Here is a 12,860-nt window from a genome sequence, read left to right as displayed (position 1 = left end):
GTACTGTGAAATACTCGTAGGAAAAGAACCAGGAAGCTCTTATTTCCAGTCTTTCCAGACTCTTGGGCTGCAGTAGTGATAGGTATTCCCTGTGAGCTCTGCTGCCAGGAGGCTGCCTGTTAGCTGTGACAGATGACAACCTCCTCTCCTGGGCAAGTGCCTCAGGTGTTCATCTGACAGATGGTCCTGTCCCCGCCATGCAACAATTTTGTTGCCCACCTGCAGGCAACACATTGCTCTGTCTCACACGTCTGTGTCTGATGCCAAGATGCTTTTTCTGGCTTATGCTGGTGAAGATCAGCAGGGCTCATGTGTGGGAGATGTATGAACATTGCATAGGTATGGCTTCTGGCCTCCAGTCTTCCTAGCATTGCATCTGGAACTGCTACATCTGTAGCCTCACTTCTCATTCCCTTGTGCTGCCTGTTCCTGAGCTTCTCTAAATCTGGCCCACAAAAGCATTCAACATGTTCCCCACAACGGCCTGCCACTAAAAACACAAGTAAGGAGGATATTTGGGCAGAACTCCTCCAGTGGGGCCCCTCCTGCTGCTCCACCTGCTCTGTCTGTGGATGACAGCACTGCAAATCCCAAATCTTAAAAAAACCCAGTAACCCTCTGCCTTACTACTATCTCAACACATGCTGCCTTGGTTTCTGGGCACTGGTTTGCTGGGACCGTGGCCTTGCTTGGCAAGTCCACATATATCACCCACTCACCAAAAGATAAATATGACAAACACTTCTGGGCCTTTTAGTGGAGGCAAACTGGAAAAATGGTCTCCCTTGGGAAGAGAATGTAAAGAGGTGCTGAGATGCTGAATTGCTGGTGTGCTCTTAAAATTAATTCATAGATGCCATCACTCCCAAGGAAAGGAGAATTCTTGCTGCCAGTGGTACAGCCATCACTGAGATATAATAAGGGGTATTGCTGCTGTGGCTTTGGAGCTGATGGGGTGAGAATAGACCTTTCCTGTGGCTGGGCACAATGTGTGACCCAACTGCATCTGGCATGGCACCACCTCTAGTTGTAGCTTTTCTTGTTATTTCAGTTAGAAGGTCCCCCAAACTTCAGCAAGAGTTGGGGCAAGCAAAAATGTCATTTTTGTGTGGGTTCTTCCGTGTCTGCTTACAGGGGCAGCCCCACTGCAGCTTTCTTCAAGGTGACGTGCTGACATGCTTACTGTATCCCCCATCCCCACTCTCGATAATCAGTCAACTACCTTCACAAAGCTGGCAGCAGTACATTAGGCTCCAGTACTGAATGTGCCAAACACAGCTGAGAATGGCAAAAAGATGGCTGCAAAAGTTACTGAGTCGAGGGAAGGAAGGGGCAATAGTACACTAGAAAGAGACAGAAGACGACTTTGTAAATCAGGGATTTTGCTGAAGTCAGACTGTGGGGTTGTAGCTGTCATGCTTAAGACACCACTGCAGTGCACCTTGAGCCACAATATTTTCATGGTTTGGATGGACATAGAATGCAACAGTGAATGTTGGCACTCAGATGTCTTTTCTGTAGAAACGAAGTTTTTGGCGTCAGAATTCAGCTTTCCTCTTCGAATTTCCTTTCTTTTCCCTCACCTTCTTTCTGATTAAAGAGCCAGCATAGTCAATGTCATTTAGTAGCATCTATAAACACATTTCACAACAGGAAATATTAAAAAAAAAAACAACAAACCACAAATTCTTCAAGAAGGTTTATCTCAGGAGTGATATTTAATTGACAGGCTGACAAAATAAACCATGCTTTTTCATAAATCTGTCTGTCTGTCACTATATAATCAAACAACATTCAGGGGGATTACAGAAAATAATAGTTTTCTTCTACTTTTTCTTCTACAGTCATGACTGGGTGGATTAAGACAGTTATATTCTTGTCATTCCACCTTTGTCTCTAATATATACAGTAATTCATTCCTATTCTCTTTATTATGAAACGTCAAAAAAGAGTAAAAGGCCAGTCAGTGACTTCAGAAACAGGGAGTCATACATTCCAAGGATTGGTGATGTTCAGAGCCAAGACTGATACATGTCAGACACTGAAAACACTGCATTGACATTGCACAGTTAAATTTAGAGGCTCTTATAAGAGAGAAGGGATTTGTATTCTTGAAGTCATTGGGTTTAATTGTAGTGGTGCCTTTTAAAGAAGAATCTTTTAGCACAGAACTAACAGGAATACAAACAAACAAGGGATTTAAGGGTAAACCATCCACATTTTATAGAAACCACATCAGGAACACATCTGCAAAGTGTTTCAGGATGAAGCACACTAGGATTGGGACCTGATTACATAGCAGTGACATCAGCCCCAAAGGACATGTCCCTACAGTTACAGGCTTGCACACACAGCACAGACCCACGAGGAGCCAGCAAACAGAACATTGTTGCACAGCTGTTTGAAACAAGGTGCTCAGCTTTGCACAGGATTCACGGTATCCTGCCTTTTTCTACAGGGATGTGTGTAATCCAGGTTGGTCTTGGGTTTTAAAAATGGGAAAATTCAGATCAATCCAATGCTGTCAAACCAATTCTGTCTGTGACAAGTAGCTGCTCAGGGACAGACCCTTCTCTGTTTGGTTTATGTCTGAGCCTGAGCAAGCAAGAGTTTTCAGAGCAGAACCTGTGGGCTAGGACCACTGTAACTGACAAGAGCTGTGGCTTGGAAGTCCTGCTGAAGCTCATCAAGGTCTTGGTACACACCATCAGGAAGTAAAGGGGACTTCAGTCACATGCAAAGCTAAGTGGCAGATCAAATTAGTTTGGAAAGATTTTAGAAGTATGTAGTTTTCAAATGTATATGTCTCACATGGTAACCACATTCAAATGTTAAGTCCGTTTGTTTTCAAATGTGATTTAACTGTTTAAGACTTGTCTGATTTCAAACATAAATGTCAACACATACTTTATTGTTCTGGGACCCTCTGTGGCTGGGTGCTGAGGAGGTGGTGAGCAGAAGGGTTATGTTAGAGGAGAGAAATAAAAGGTAAATTTCTGAACCAAAAATGAAAGAAGAACAAAAGTGGATAAAAAGCAGTGGATCAAGTTATGTCTCTGCTATTAGTGGCTGGATAAAGAGCCCTACAGTCCCAAACACACAAAGAATTATAAATACCCAGAGAAATACTCTGTCTATCACCATAGCTATGTATTTCCAATCATCTTCCACCTGCAAGAGAATAAAAAAAGAAAAGGATAAACGACAGCAAATGTTACATGCAATTGTGAGTTGACATTATGCAATAGAAATGCCTCTTGTGCTTTTGAATGTGAGGAAGAACACACATGCAAGTCTGGAATGTTGCTTGCTGTGCTTATAGTTGCTGCAGTTTTCAAGTCTCTTCAGAGAGGGCTGATTTTCTAATGGTATTTTGCCACTTTTGGCTGCTAACATACAACACTGTCCTAGTCTGCTGAATTTTTCTAAATATTCAAGTCTGAGGGCAGCCCATCCATGGTTGTGATGCTGACATTAACAAATAGGACCTGATCATGCAGATCAGTGGTGCAGAGTGGGGTGGGGTGGTTTAACAGCAGGCACAGCCACCATAGCTGCACATCACTAAACCCTGCCAAAGGATTTATCCTGACAGCCCACGCAAGACACAGTTTGCTATTATACTGGTCTGACCTGAAACATGGTCTCTCCAATCAAGCCCAACTGATTTCAGAAAACTGGACACATGGACACATGGACTATAGCAAAACAAGGGCTCTGACTGAGCACAATGCAGCATCTTGTGCTAAGCAGGACAGAGTGGATTTTGTATGTCTGAGAGACAGACCTTAGAACCACATTCAATGAAGTTGCTGTCCTTCAAACCGTAGCTTTAAACTTGCACTGCACAAGAAACACTGCTGCAGAAGAACATTCACTCATATAAACTAGTGACTGTTCAAGAGCTCTCTGCTGAGGGATCTTCCATGTGTTTTCCCAATTTCATTATATTTTCCTCCCAGAAAATACTGGGTTTAGGATTTTTATTGTGGTGAGGGTGAGGAATACAGTGGCAGTTATTGGGGAGCATAAGTAAAAGTCAAGTAGGGTAAGTTCAAAGTTGTAAACTATGATAAAGGCAATTCAGCCCAGGTGAGAAAGATAAATAAGGTAAGACTTTTCAGGATTGTAGTTGGTTTAATCCTATCCAGCCTCCCAAGGCTGCTGAGACGATAGCTGTAAAATCAGTAGTGTTGGGTTGAGTGATGGGGATGTTATGAAAAGAGGGTGGTTGAAGAAAACTTCATGACCATGGATAGTAACATGCTGGAAGTCAGGGAAGAACTTGGAGGACTTCTGAAAATCAGAAATGGAAGCTGTATTTTGCATGAAAAAACATGCAGGAAGAACTCCCACAGCTGTAAGTGTTGCTACAATTTTTAAAGGGTTTTTATTTATACAGGACTAGTACATAGTATCACCCATGTTGCTTTGTATATCTGGCTGAAGCAGAAGCAGCCTTCAGAATCACTTTTGTCTGTCCTTGCCTGAGAAAAAATCCCATTTTTTCCCTGAAAAAGGGATTTTTGTAAATGAAAAATCATGCTTCCCATCCCTAATATGTTTTGAAAGGTAAGGTACAAAGCTGCTGATGAACACACTGGACTAAGAATACAATTTCATGTGTCAGGAGAGATTTGCAAAATGCAAATCAGCAAAACTAGCAAAGGAGGACTTCTCCTGAGCTGCATAATCAAGACAGCAAGTTATTTGGATGACTGCATGCAAAACTTCTTCTTTTTGGGAGAGCATCAGAGAAAGCAGCTGAATCAGTACATGTATATGTTTTATGCAGCTGGTGTGATAATGAAAGCCAGGCTGAGATGTTTGGGTTAAGGAAAGCACTAAGGGCATAGGTACTGAGCAAGGGTCAGCTCAAACCCCATACTCCTCTATGGCAATAAATTCCTGTCTTTTGCTTCGGGCTGGCACGTACTACATGCTCATTCTATGAATTCAGTCACCAGCTTAACTCTAGTCCTTTATTCAGAAATTAATGGATTTTGTTTTCAGATGAAATTTCTTCTGCAGGGAATAGAGAAAACGTAATCTTTAGGTTTTAGGGGAAAAAAGGTAATCTTTATGTTTCACAGAAGTTGCATGAATTCCAACACAATATTCTGATAGAAAGTATGCATATCAACACTTCACTTATAAAGCTTTTGTGAATTTCGATACAAATAGAGCAGTATTTAGTTTTGAAATGGATTTTACCATCATAGAGCATCTAAAAAACTTCAAAAGCAAAAATTCCATGACAGATCAAAGATATATGTTTCATTAGGTTCTAAACACTTTAAAAATATCTTGAAGTGTCAGAGAATTCCTGCTCCTTGTGAGGTCTCAGTGTCAGCACATCTTTCTGCAGTTTCTTTTAGTTGCTTGTGTTTACACATGAGGATGTGGCCCCAGAATTCTTTAAATTCCAATGTGCATCATTTTCTATGACAGTAATCCCAAATAGGATAAAAAATTTATAACCTCACACAAGCAAATTCATTAGATGGTCTTCTTCCCCAGCAACTTGTCTTACTGCTCCTGTACCTTTAGGATTTCCTTCTTAGACCATGCCCAGTCTTCCTGGACTCCTTGGACCTTCAGGACTGACTTTAAAGTGTCTCTGACAACCAACCTCCTAAACAGGCCAAAATCTAGCTTCTGAAGGTCCAGTTCTGCTAGCACCCCTCTTAACTTTACCCCAAATTGAAAACTATCATTCCATGGTCGCTGTGCCCATGGCCTCCAACCATCACATCTCCCAGTAGTCCTTCTCTGTTCACAAACAGTGAGCCCAGTGGGACACTTTCCCTGGTTGGCTTGCTTCCTGTGCCAGGAAATTATCTCCCACACACTCCAGGAACCTACTAGACTGATTCTTCTCTGCTGTGTTATACTTCAAGCAGCCACCTGGCAAGTTGAAGTCCCTCATGAAAACAAGGGCTGGTGATCATGATACTTCTTCCAGCCTCCTGCAGAATTCATTGTCTGCCTGTTCATCCTGCCTAGGTGGTCTGTAACAGACTCCTACCAGGACATGTGCCCTGCTGACCTCGCCCCTGATCTTTACCCACAGGCACTCCACCTTGTCATCACCACTGATTTCAATACAATCAAAACAAGCCCTAATGGGATGGTTACCTCCCTTACCTCTTTGGTTTCATTTTGAGACCTCATGTTCTCTGCGATGAACTGGACATTGCTAATGACATCCTTCACCTCTGGGGAGTACTCCATGTGCTCTGCCATCCATTTCAGGGACTGATGGCTCAGCCGTCTTTTGGTCCTTGGGAGTTCAGCTGCCTTATCACAGTGGCTGCAGCGCTGCTCCGTGTGCAATTTGGTGTCTTTGTGTTTGCTGCGCTTTGACTTGCCCAACTTACTTTCTGAAGCTCTCTCATTTTTTCTGGAGGCGTTTTTTTTCTGCTGTTCTAGTGGCCTCTGCATCAACAGGACTTTGGGGAGCAGGCTAAGGAAAATGGTTTTTACCCATTTGGGCATTGTGTGTGTGGTTGGAGTCCTGTAATGTATATTGAGGACAAACACTGTGATGACAATTGACAGAGTCACAAATATCATTGTGAAGAGTAAATATTCACCTACTAGGGGAATTACTAAAGAAGTGGATGGGATTGTTTCTGTGATCACCAGTAAAAATACAGTCAAAGAAAGAAGCACAGAGATACAAAGAGTAACTTTCTCACCACAGTCAGATGGCAGGTAAAAAACTAACACAGTCAAGAATGAGATGAAAAGACAGGGAATGATCAGATTTATGGTGTAGAACATTGGCAACCTTCGAATATAAAAGGAATATGTTATGTCTGTGTAGATCTCCTCACAGCAGTTATATTTGATATCATGTTTGTAGCCAGAAGCATCAACTATTTCCCATTCACTATTTTCCCTAAAGTCATTCATATCTACTTTGGATCCAATGATCAGAAGATCAATTTTGGCTTTGTCATAGGTCCATGAGCCAAATTTGAGTGAACAGTTCTGATGATCAAATGGGAAAAAGGTAATATCCATAGGACAGGAGCTTTTAAAAATAGCTGGTGGGGTCCAGGTGATCATTCCATCATAGCGAAGGAGGGCTTTGGTCTTGCCTTCAACTTGAAAATCTCCCACAGCACTGGAAAGACAAATGAGGCAAAGAAAAAAAATTACCATGGAAATAAAAAGTAATGGGTGCTTTCATAGGTGCTGCAAGGGGATATTTTTGAGAGAAAGAGTCAAATGAATCAATAAAATGGGTAAAATGAATCATCATACTTATTATACAAGACAATATCTGGTTTCCAAATTTTATCTGCTGGTACCCGAACAAATTCAATGCCATCATATTGTCTGGGATCCCACCGTAGTTTGTAGTCATTCCAAATCTGGAAGAAGAATGGACAAGGATTTTAAAACCTTAAATTACCAACAAATATCTGTTTCTCAGATCTTCCTGTAAAACAAGAAACTATGATAAAAGTGTAGCACACAGAGAAGGGAACAATGGTCCAAAAGACAGCAAGGCCATGACCTGGAGAAACACTGGATGTGTGAATACTGCTCCCCTTGATTGCTACTCTGTTCTCTGTGACACCATGGGGTGACAATTGTTATGAGCTGCTGGCATGCTGGGATCTCTCCTCTGTCTTGCAACATCAGTAAAGAGCCCTGTCTGTGAAAGATAACTTCCCCACTGCCAGAGGAAATAGGGGCCTTGCTGCAGCACCCCATTGGTTAGGGGAGAACAGCACCAGAGGAGAGCAGTACCCTCATGAGCTAGGCAGCACACAAGCACACGAACAGGCAGCTGCTGCCAGAAGACAGTATTGCTTCCACAGGAGTAGGAACCAGGTCAGGGCAGCAAGGGATGCACAGCAGCTCTCTTGCATTGCTGGCTATTGCCCTATCATGGGGCCATGCTCCATGGTCTCTCTCCTATCATAAGTACAGTATCATTTACAGAAAACTTTGCGTGGACCACAATCAGTGCCTGAAAATAATGATGCAAGTTAGCTATATTTTTGCAGCAGTTTAGGTCCTCTAAGTATCTTTATCTATGTAAAAGCACTAAAACTATCAGGAAAAATGGAGGTATGTTCCTTTTTCTAATAAATGTTTTGGTGGAGATGACCTAGGACTGCAGAGCTGCATATTTAATCACTCTAAGGAGTACATCCAGCTAGATTTTCCAGAAGAAAACCTATCATCATGAAGTTGGAGAAGAAAAATATATCCCACAGGAAAGAAGGAAGATGTAACTTCTTGGTAAAAAGAATGGAGAAATTACTTTTTCAACTGTGGAGCTTCTCCTTATTAGTTTTTTAAATCCTTGTTACAAAACAAGAACTTGTTCGATAGATGTAACTTATAAGGTAACACACATTTGATCATTTCGATGCAGAATGCATGAGAAATGCAACACAGTCACTTACGTGTCTTAGCCACAAATTTGTTTCCATAATCTGATTGACTTCATCCTATAAAAAACACAGGCAAGAACCAGTTATAATGTCCTGAGATGACCAAAAACTTAGCCCATAAAACCAGAAAATAGAATTTCACATTAACTAATGCCAGATTCTTTTCTAGCATCTTTCAAGAGGTTTACACATTGTACACAGTTGTGTGCAGCCCTACTGAAAAATTAATAAAGCTTTACTGAAAAATCATGCTCCATAAATATCAGACATACAGAAAGCTGCACTGTTTTGCCAGGAGTTTGAATATCTGGAGAGCACACAACCTAGAATTGCTCTGATCTGTACCAGAGGAATAAGGTTCTTCTTGTGGCTGTGTATTTTGTCGGATTCAGTGTTTAAAAAGCTCTGATTACACAGTACAGAATTGGTCAAGATCCAAGGAAAATGCCATCTGAACACATATCACAATGTTCTTGAATTTCTATGCAGACCTCTAGAGCAGATGTACTTGACCAGCACTAAATTAGGTAACTGTTATACAGAGACCTTCTTTTTGCAGTCACTTAATGCAATTGCCAATCAGTCATGAATCAGAAAGGTGATGTTTTGCTTCTTCCAGATTGCCTCTCTCCTGCTCATCGTGTTTGCCCCACACCCATTTGCATTCCAAAACATGCAACATTCATCCCCACCTCCATGCTTTAAAACACCACTCTTCCAGTTGCCACACCATTTTTTCCTTATGTCATTTTGAAACAAATAGACTGAAAAAAAACCATGTAAAAAAGGAGAAGATTTTTCCCCTCAGGACCACTGGGAAATGACAGTAGCCCCACAGGAGAACTGGTCGTATGCTACACACAACATGGACACACCAGATGTCTCTGGAGTGGGCTAGCCCTGTGAAGAGTGGGCTTGAACATTCAGTACTTCTGCCCTGGGCTCTGGAGGCTGCTACCTGAAGCAGAGGGGTTTGATGCTACAGAGTAAGCAAACGAATCCGTGTCATTCAAACCGCCTGTTCAAGCAACTGGAATGACCTGTCTGACTGAAAGAACAGCAAAGGCCTCAGTATGTGCACTTAGACACATATGAAATACCAGCTAGGATAGTGTGGGTGCGTACAGCCATCACATTTCCATCTCCCGCTTCAGCGATTTGCGTGTGTTTACAACCATCCCCAAAGCTCAGCAGTATTCTGTAGTGAGTCTTACCACATTTGTAAGCTGGGTAATGGCCAGTTCAAAATACACTGTGACAGGATCAGACACATTTTCCACCGGTCTAATGAACTGGTTGTACTGGGAGAAGAGTTTGTGAAATAACCGTTCCTCTGACTTGCAGGCTGTGGTATCTGTGTTAGTAAAGACAAAGAACAGCTAAGCCAGACGTAAGAAAAAGGGGAAGAAGGTACTGGATAACATACTAGTCTGTGCTATATTTATGGATCTCATGCTTTTGACCATCTTTAAAGCCATCAGAGCACAGAGAGGAGAGGGTTACTAGTATGCTGTCAGCTGAAAGCATCCTCCTGCAGAATGCTGGCTACTCCTTGTTTCCTCAAAGAGTAAGGTAATGGCTTCAATCTTCATGTCCCCTAAACTGGATTTAGCCTATGGGCTCCATTTGGCCCACCCTGGTATCACACCTGGTATCAAAGTAGAAGAAGGTGGTGTGAAATAGAAGAAGTAGAAATGTGACAGATGTAATCTTTGTGAATCTTCCTGGTAAAAGAGGGTGTTTATGAGAAGCATAGCTACTTAGAAATTAAAAGCTTGAGTCTGCAACTACTGTATCAAAATCTCTATCAGGTGACTACAATGATGCCTCCTCATCTTGAACACTATGACTGCATTTGATCCTCATGTTTGATATTTCCAATCTCCAGATAGCACAGTTTTTCTTTGAAGAAAGTTTATTTATTAATGAACTTTGTGAACAAGAAAAAAGTGGAAACATTAACATTTCTTATAGAATAGCATGCATCTGTGTAGTATCTATATCATGTATCTGTGTTCTCTGGGAAGAAGCAGATCATAGCTGTAACCCTCATTAAAGAAGAACAGACCAGGTGGCTTAGAAGAAACAAGGTATGTGACAGGCACTGAGCTGACTCAGGGTTAAGAAAAATGCTCCTAACCTGCTACACATAGTCCAAACCTGAAACAGTTATTTTCACAATGTTAAAGGTTATACATTTTGATTTCAAAAGGAAAATATTAAATAATAATGGCTCTGGCAACATCAGCTCAGAAGAACAATTTTCTGGAATAACTCTGCTATTACAATGCATTACTGTAATTCAGCACCTAAAATAAAAATACTTTATAAGGTCAAGATTTAGAATTTCCTTCTCATGTTGCACACAGTTGTGTTATCAAAGCTATACGATGATCCCAAAGATATTACTGATACAACTGAAGAAAAATTTGTTTTCAGACTCATTGTCATAAGTTTTTTGCATTAGTCCCAGACTGCACTAGCACACATTAGACAAGCGACCATGATAAGCCTTTATGATTGCAAATATTAAACACAGAAGGGGTTTGTGTCAGGCAGCATGGTCTCTGGCACAGCATAGAACACAAATTTGCAGTTTACATATCCCTCAGTGAATACAAGGGCCTGTGGATGCACAGATGTCCTGCAGGGAGACGCTTGGTCTCAGTATGCTGCACTTCCATGCTTAGACTGCCCTTTCCCTGTTCTTGAAAAAGAGATTTTGCGTCTAAGGTGATACAAAGCATCCTGAAATTGCAGGGGATTATCATAACTGCAAGCTGAAATGTTGGCTACTGGTTACTTAAATGTATGGAAAGAAAAGTTTAGTAAAAATTTTAAAACTTGATGTTTCATTTCATCCTTTCACCATCATTCAGAGAAGACACATGAATGTCTATAAAGTTTGGATGCTTTTAGATCGTGCATTGTTCAATTCAAAAAACAACCAAAATTTTTCTTTTCAGATTTCATCATCACCGCCCATAGCACTGTGACTAGAAGTACACTGCTGTGGGAACATAAAGCCTCGTGACTAAAGTCAATGAGTCTAAAATCATGTTTCATTTGAAATTTTCCCACTGGCTTCTTAATAGACACATGCTTTAAAATAAAGTGACAGAACCAGACAAGTATTTAGGTCTAATCTCATGGTGCTGTTTTAAGACAATATCTTATGCCTTGCTAACACAAGCACTATATTTAATGCACATTTGGTCATCTGCAGAAGCGAGACTTTCAAAACAGATGTGTGTCCTAAAAGAAAAATCCTGCTAAACTGGGTGAGTGTTGTGCGCAGAAATGACTGCAGCATATTTAAACACAGATCAAAACCAATTGTGAACAACAATAGATTAAGTTCTCACTTTTGAAAGTGTGAGTACTGACCATGCACATCCATAGCCTGCATTATTTAAGCACTTGCAAATTCAAGCACCAAATGAAATTACTAGGACTCCTCTTCCATTTTTATTGTTTTCTAGAAACAGTTCTTCAATTAGTTATCAAACAAAAATGAAGAGTTTTATGTCAGAAAACCAATATTGCTTTAGCTCTTTTTAAATACTGTTGAAATGTTACAGTTTTCAGGTTAGAAATAGCTGGTAGAAGCTTTACGTTGAACTCATTCAAGAAAACAGAAGCAGAGACAGTGACTAGAAAATATTCTAGAAACTGGTATCAAAGAGAGCCTACCTTTAATCAAGGATGTGAACATGAATGCCCACACACAGAAAGCAGGGCAACACCAACATAGCCACCTCTCAGGATGCATTGCTAGCAGCAGAATAGAGCTTCCTTTTGATAACACAGGTTTGGGGAAAGAAACAAGAGGCAAGAAGACATATAACCCTCCTGATGGTAAGTAGGCGGTGGAAGGATGGATTTCGGTTTTGCATCTGCAGCAAACGGCAGCCTGCTGAGCTGAGCAAAGGCTTGCCGAGTTGCTTTCACTAGCACTAGGCAAGGAGAGCTTAAGCCGTGCAGAGCGAAGGGAGTCTGGCAGCATCCTATCAGCTGACTTCACATTTCCAGTCATCCGCACCCCTGCCTCGGGGAATGTATAAGAGTGCAGGAGAGGGAAGGAAGGCAAGACACAGGACAGCCATCATGGAGCAGGGGGAACATTCCCTCAACCCTTTACCCAAGGGTTAAGAACTCTCATCCTGCTAAAGCAGCTGCTTTAGCTATTGCCTGGTGGTCACCTCAGTGAGTCTGTCAGAATACGCAGAGGTGAAACAGCTTCAGTTTCTTGGCTGAGGACTGATTCTTTAGGTGATGGAAATGGATGCTATAGGGTTTTAACACCTCTACGAGAATCCATATGAACCTTGAAATAAGCACAGCATCAAGTGATAGAATTGCTTGACAGTATTCTGAGTGAATAAATCTAAGGCAAGTAGACTTATTATTACCATCTGACAGGAGCAACTAAGCATGCTAAGT

At 41.4% G+C, this 12,860-nt stretch overlaps 1 protein-coding gene across 1 annotated transcript; it reads right to left on the bottom strand.

Annotated features, from left to right (window-relative positions):
* Window positions 1-1,686: 1,686 nt before the first annotated feature.
* CHRNA6 (cholinergic receptor nicotinic alpha 6 subunit) lies at window positions 1,687-12,468 on the bottom strand. The gene is made up of 6 exons (XM_048292752.1): window positions 12,111-12,468; window positions 9,632-9,771; window positions 8,430-8,474; window positions 7,273-7,382; window positions 6,148-7,132; window positions 1,687-3,171 (listed from the first exon to the last, which is right to left on the bottom strand). Exons 1-6 carry the CDS (start codon window positions 12,451-12,453, stop codon window positions 3,049-3,051), a joined length of 1,746 nt encoding a protein of 581 aa, XP_048148709.1. The 5' UTR covers window positions 12,454-12,468; the 3' UTR covers window positions 1,687-3,048.
* Window positions 12,469-12,860: the final 392 nt, after the last annotated feature.

The sequence above is a fragment of the Corvus hawaiiensis genome, chromosome Z, assembly GCF_020740725.1.
Source record: "Corvus hawaiiensis isolate bCorHaw1 chromosome Z, bCorHaw1.pri.cur, whole genome shotgun sequence".
In the NCBI taxonomy this organism is placed as follows: Eukaryota; Metazoa; Chordata; class Aves; order Passeriformes; family Corvidae; genus Corvus; species Corvus hawaiiensis.
Note: the sequence above shows the minus strand (reverse complement) of the source record. Positions and strands in the feature narration are given on the sequence as shown.

What these genes read in the sequence shown, in the direction of transcription:
- CHRNA6 (XM_048292752.1), bottom strand. Translation starts at nt 12,453, where the DNA reads ATGACTGGAAATGTGAAGTCAGCTGATAGGATGCTGCCAGACTCCCTT. An exon ending in TTACCCAGCTTACAAATGTG is followed by an intron (nt 8,475 to 9,631) that starts GTAAGACTCACT and finishes TGTTTTTTATAG; the next exon opens with GATGAAGTCAATCAGATTAT. An exon ending in GATATTGTCTTGTATAATAA is followed by an intron (nt 7,133 to 7,272) that starts GTATGATGATTC and finishes TTGTCTTTCCAG; the next exon opens with TGCTGTGGGAGATTTTCAAG.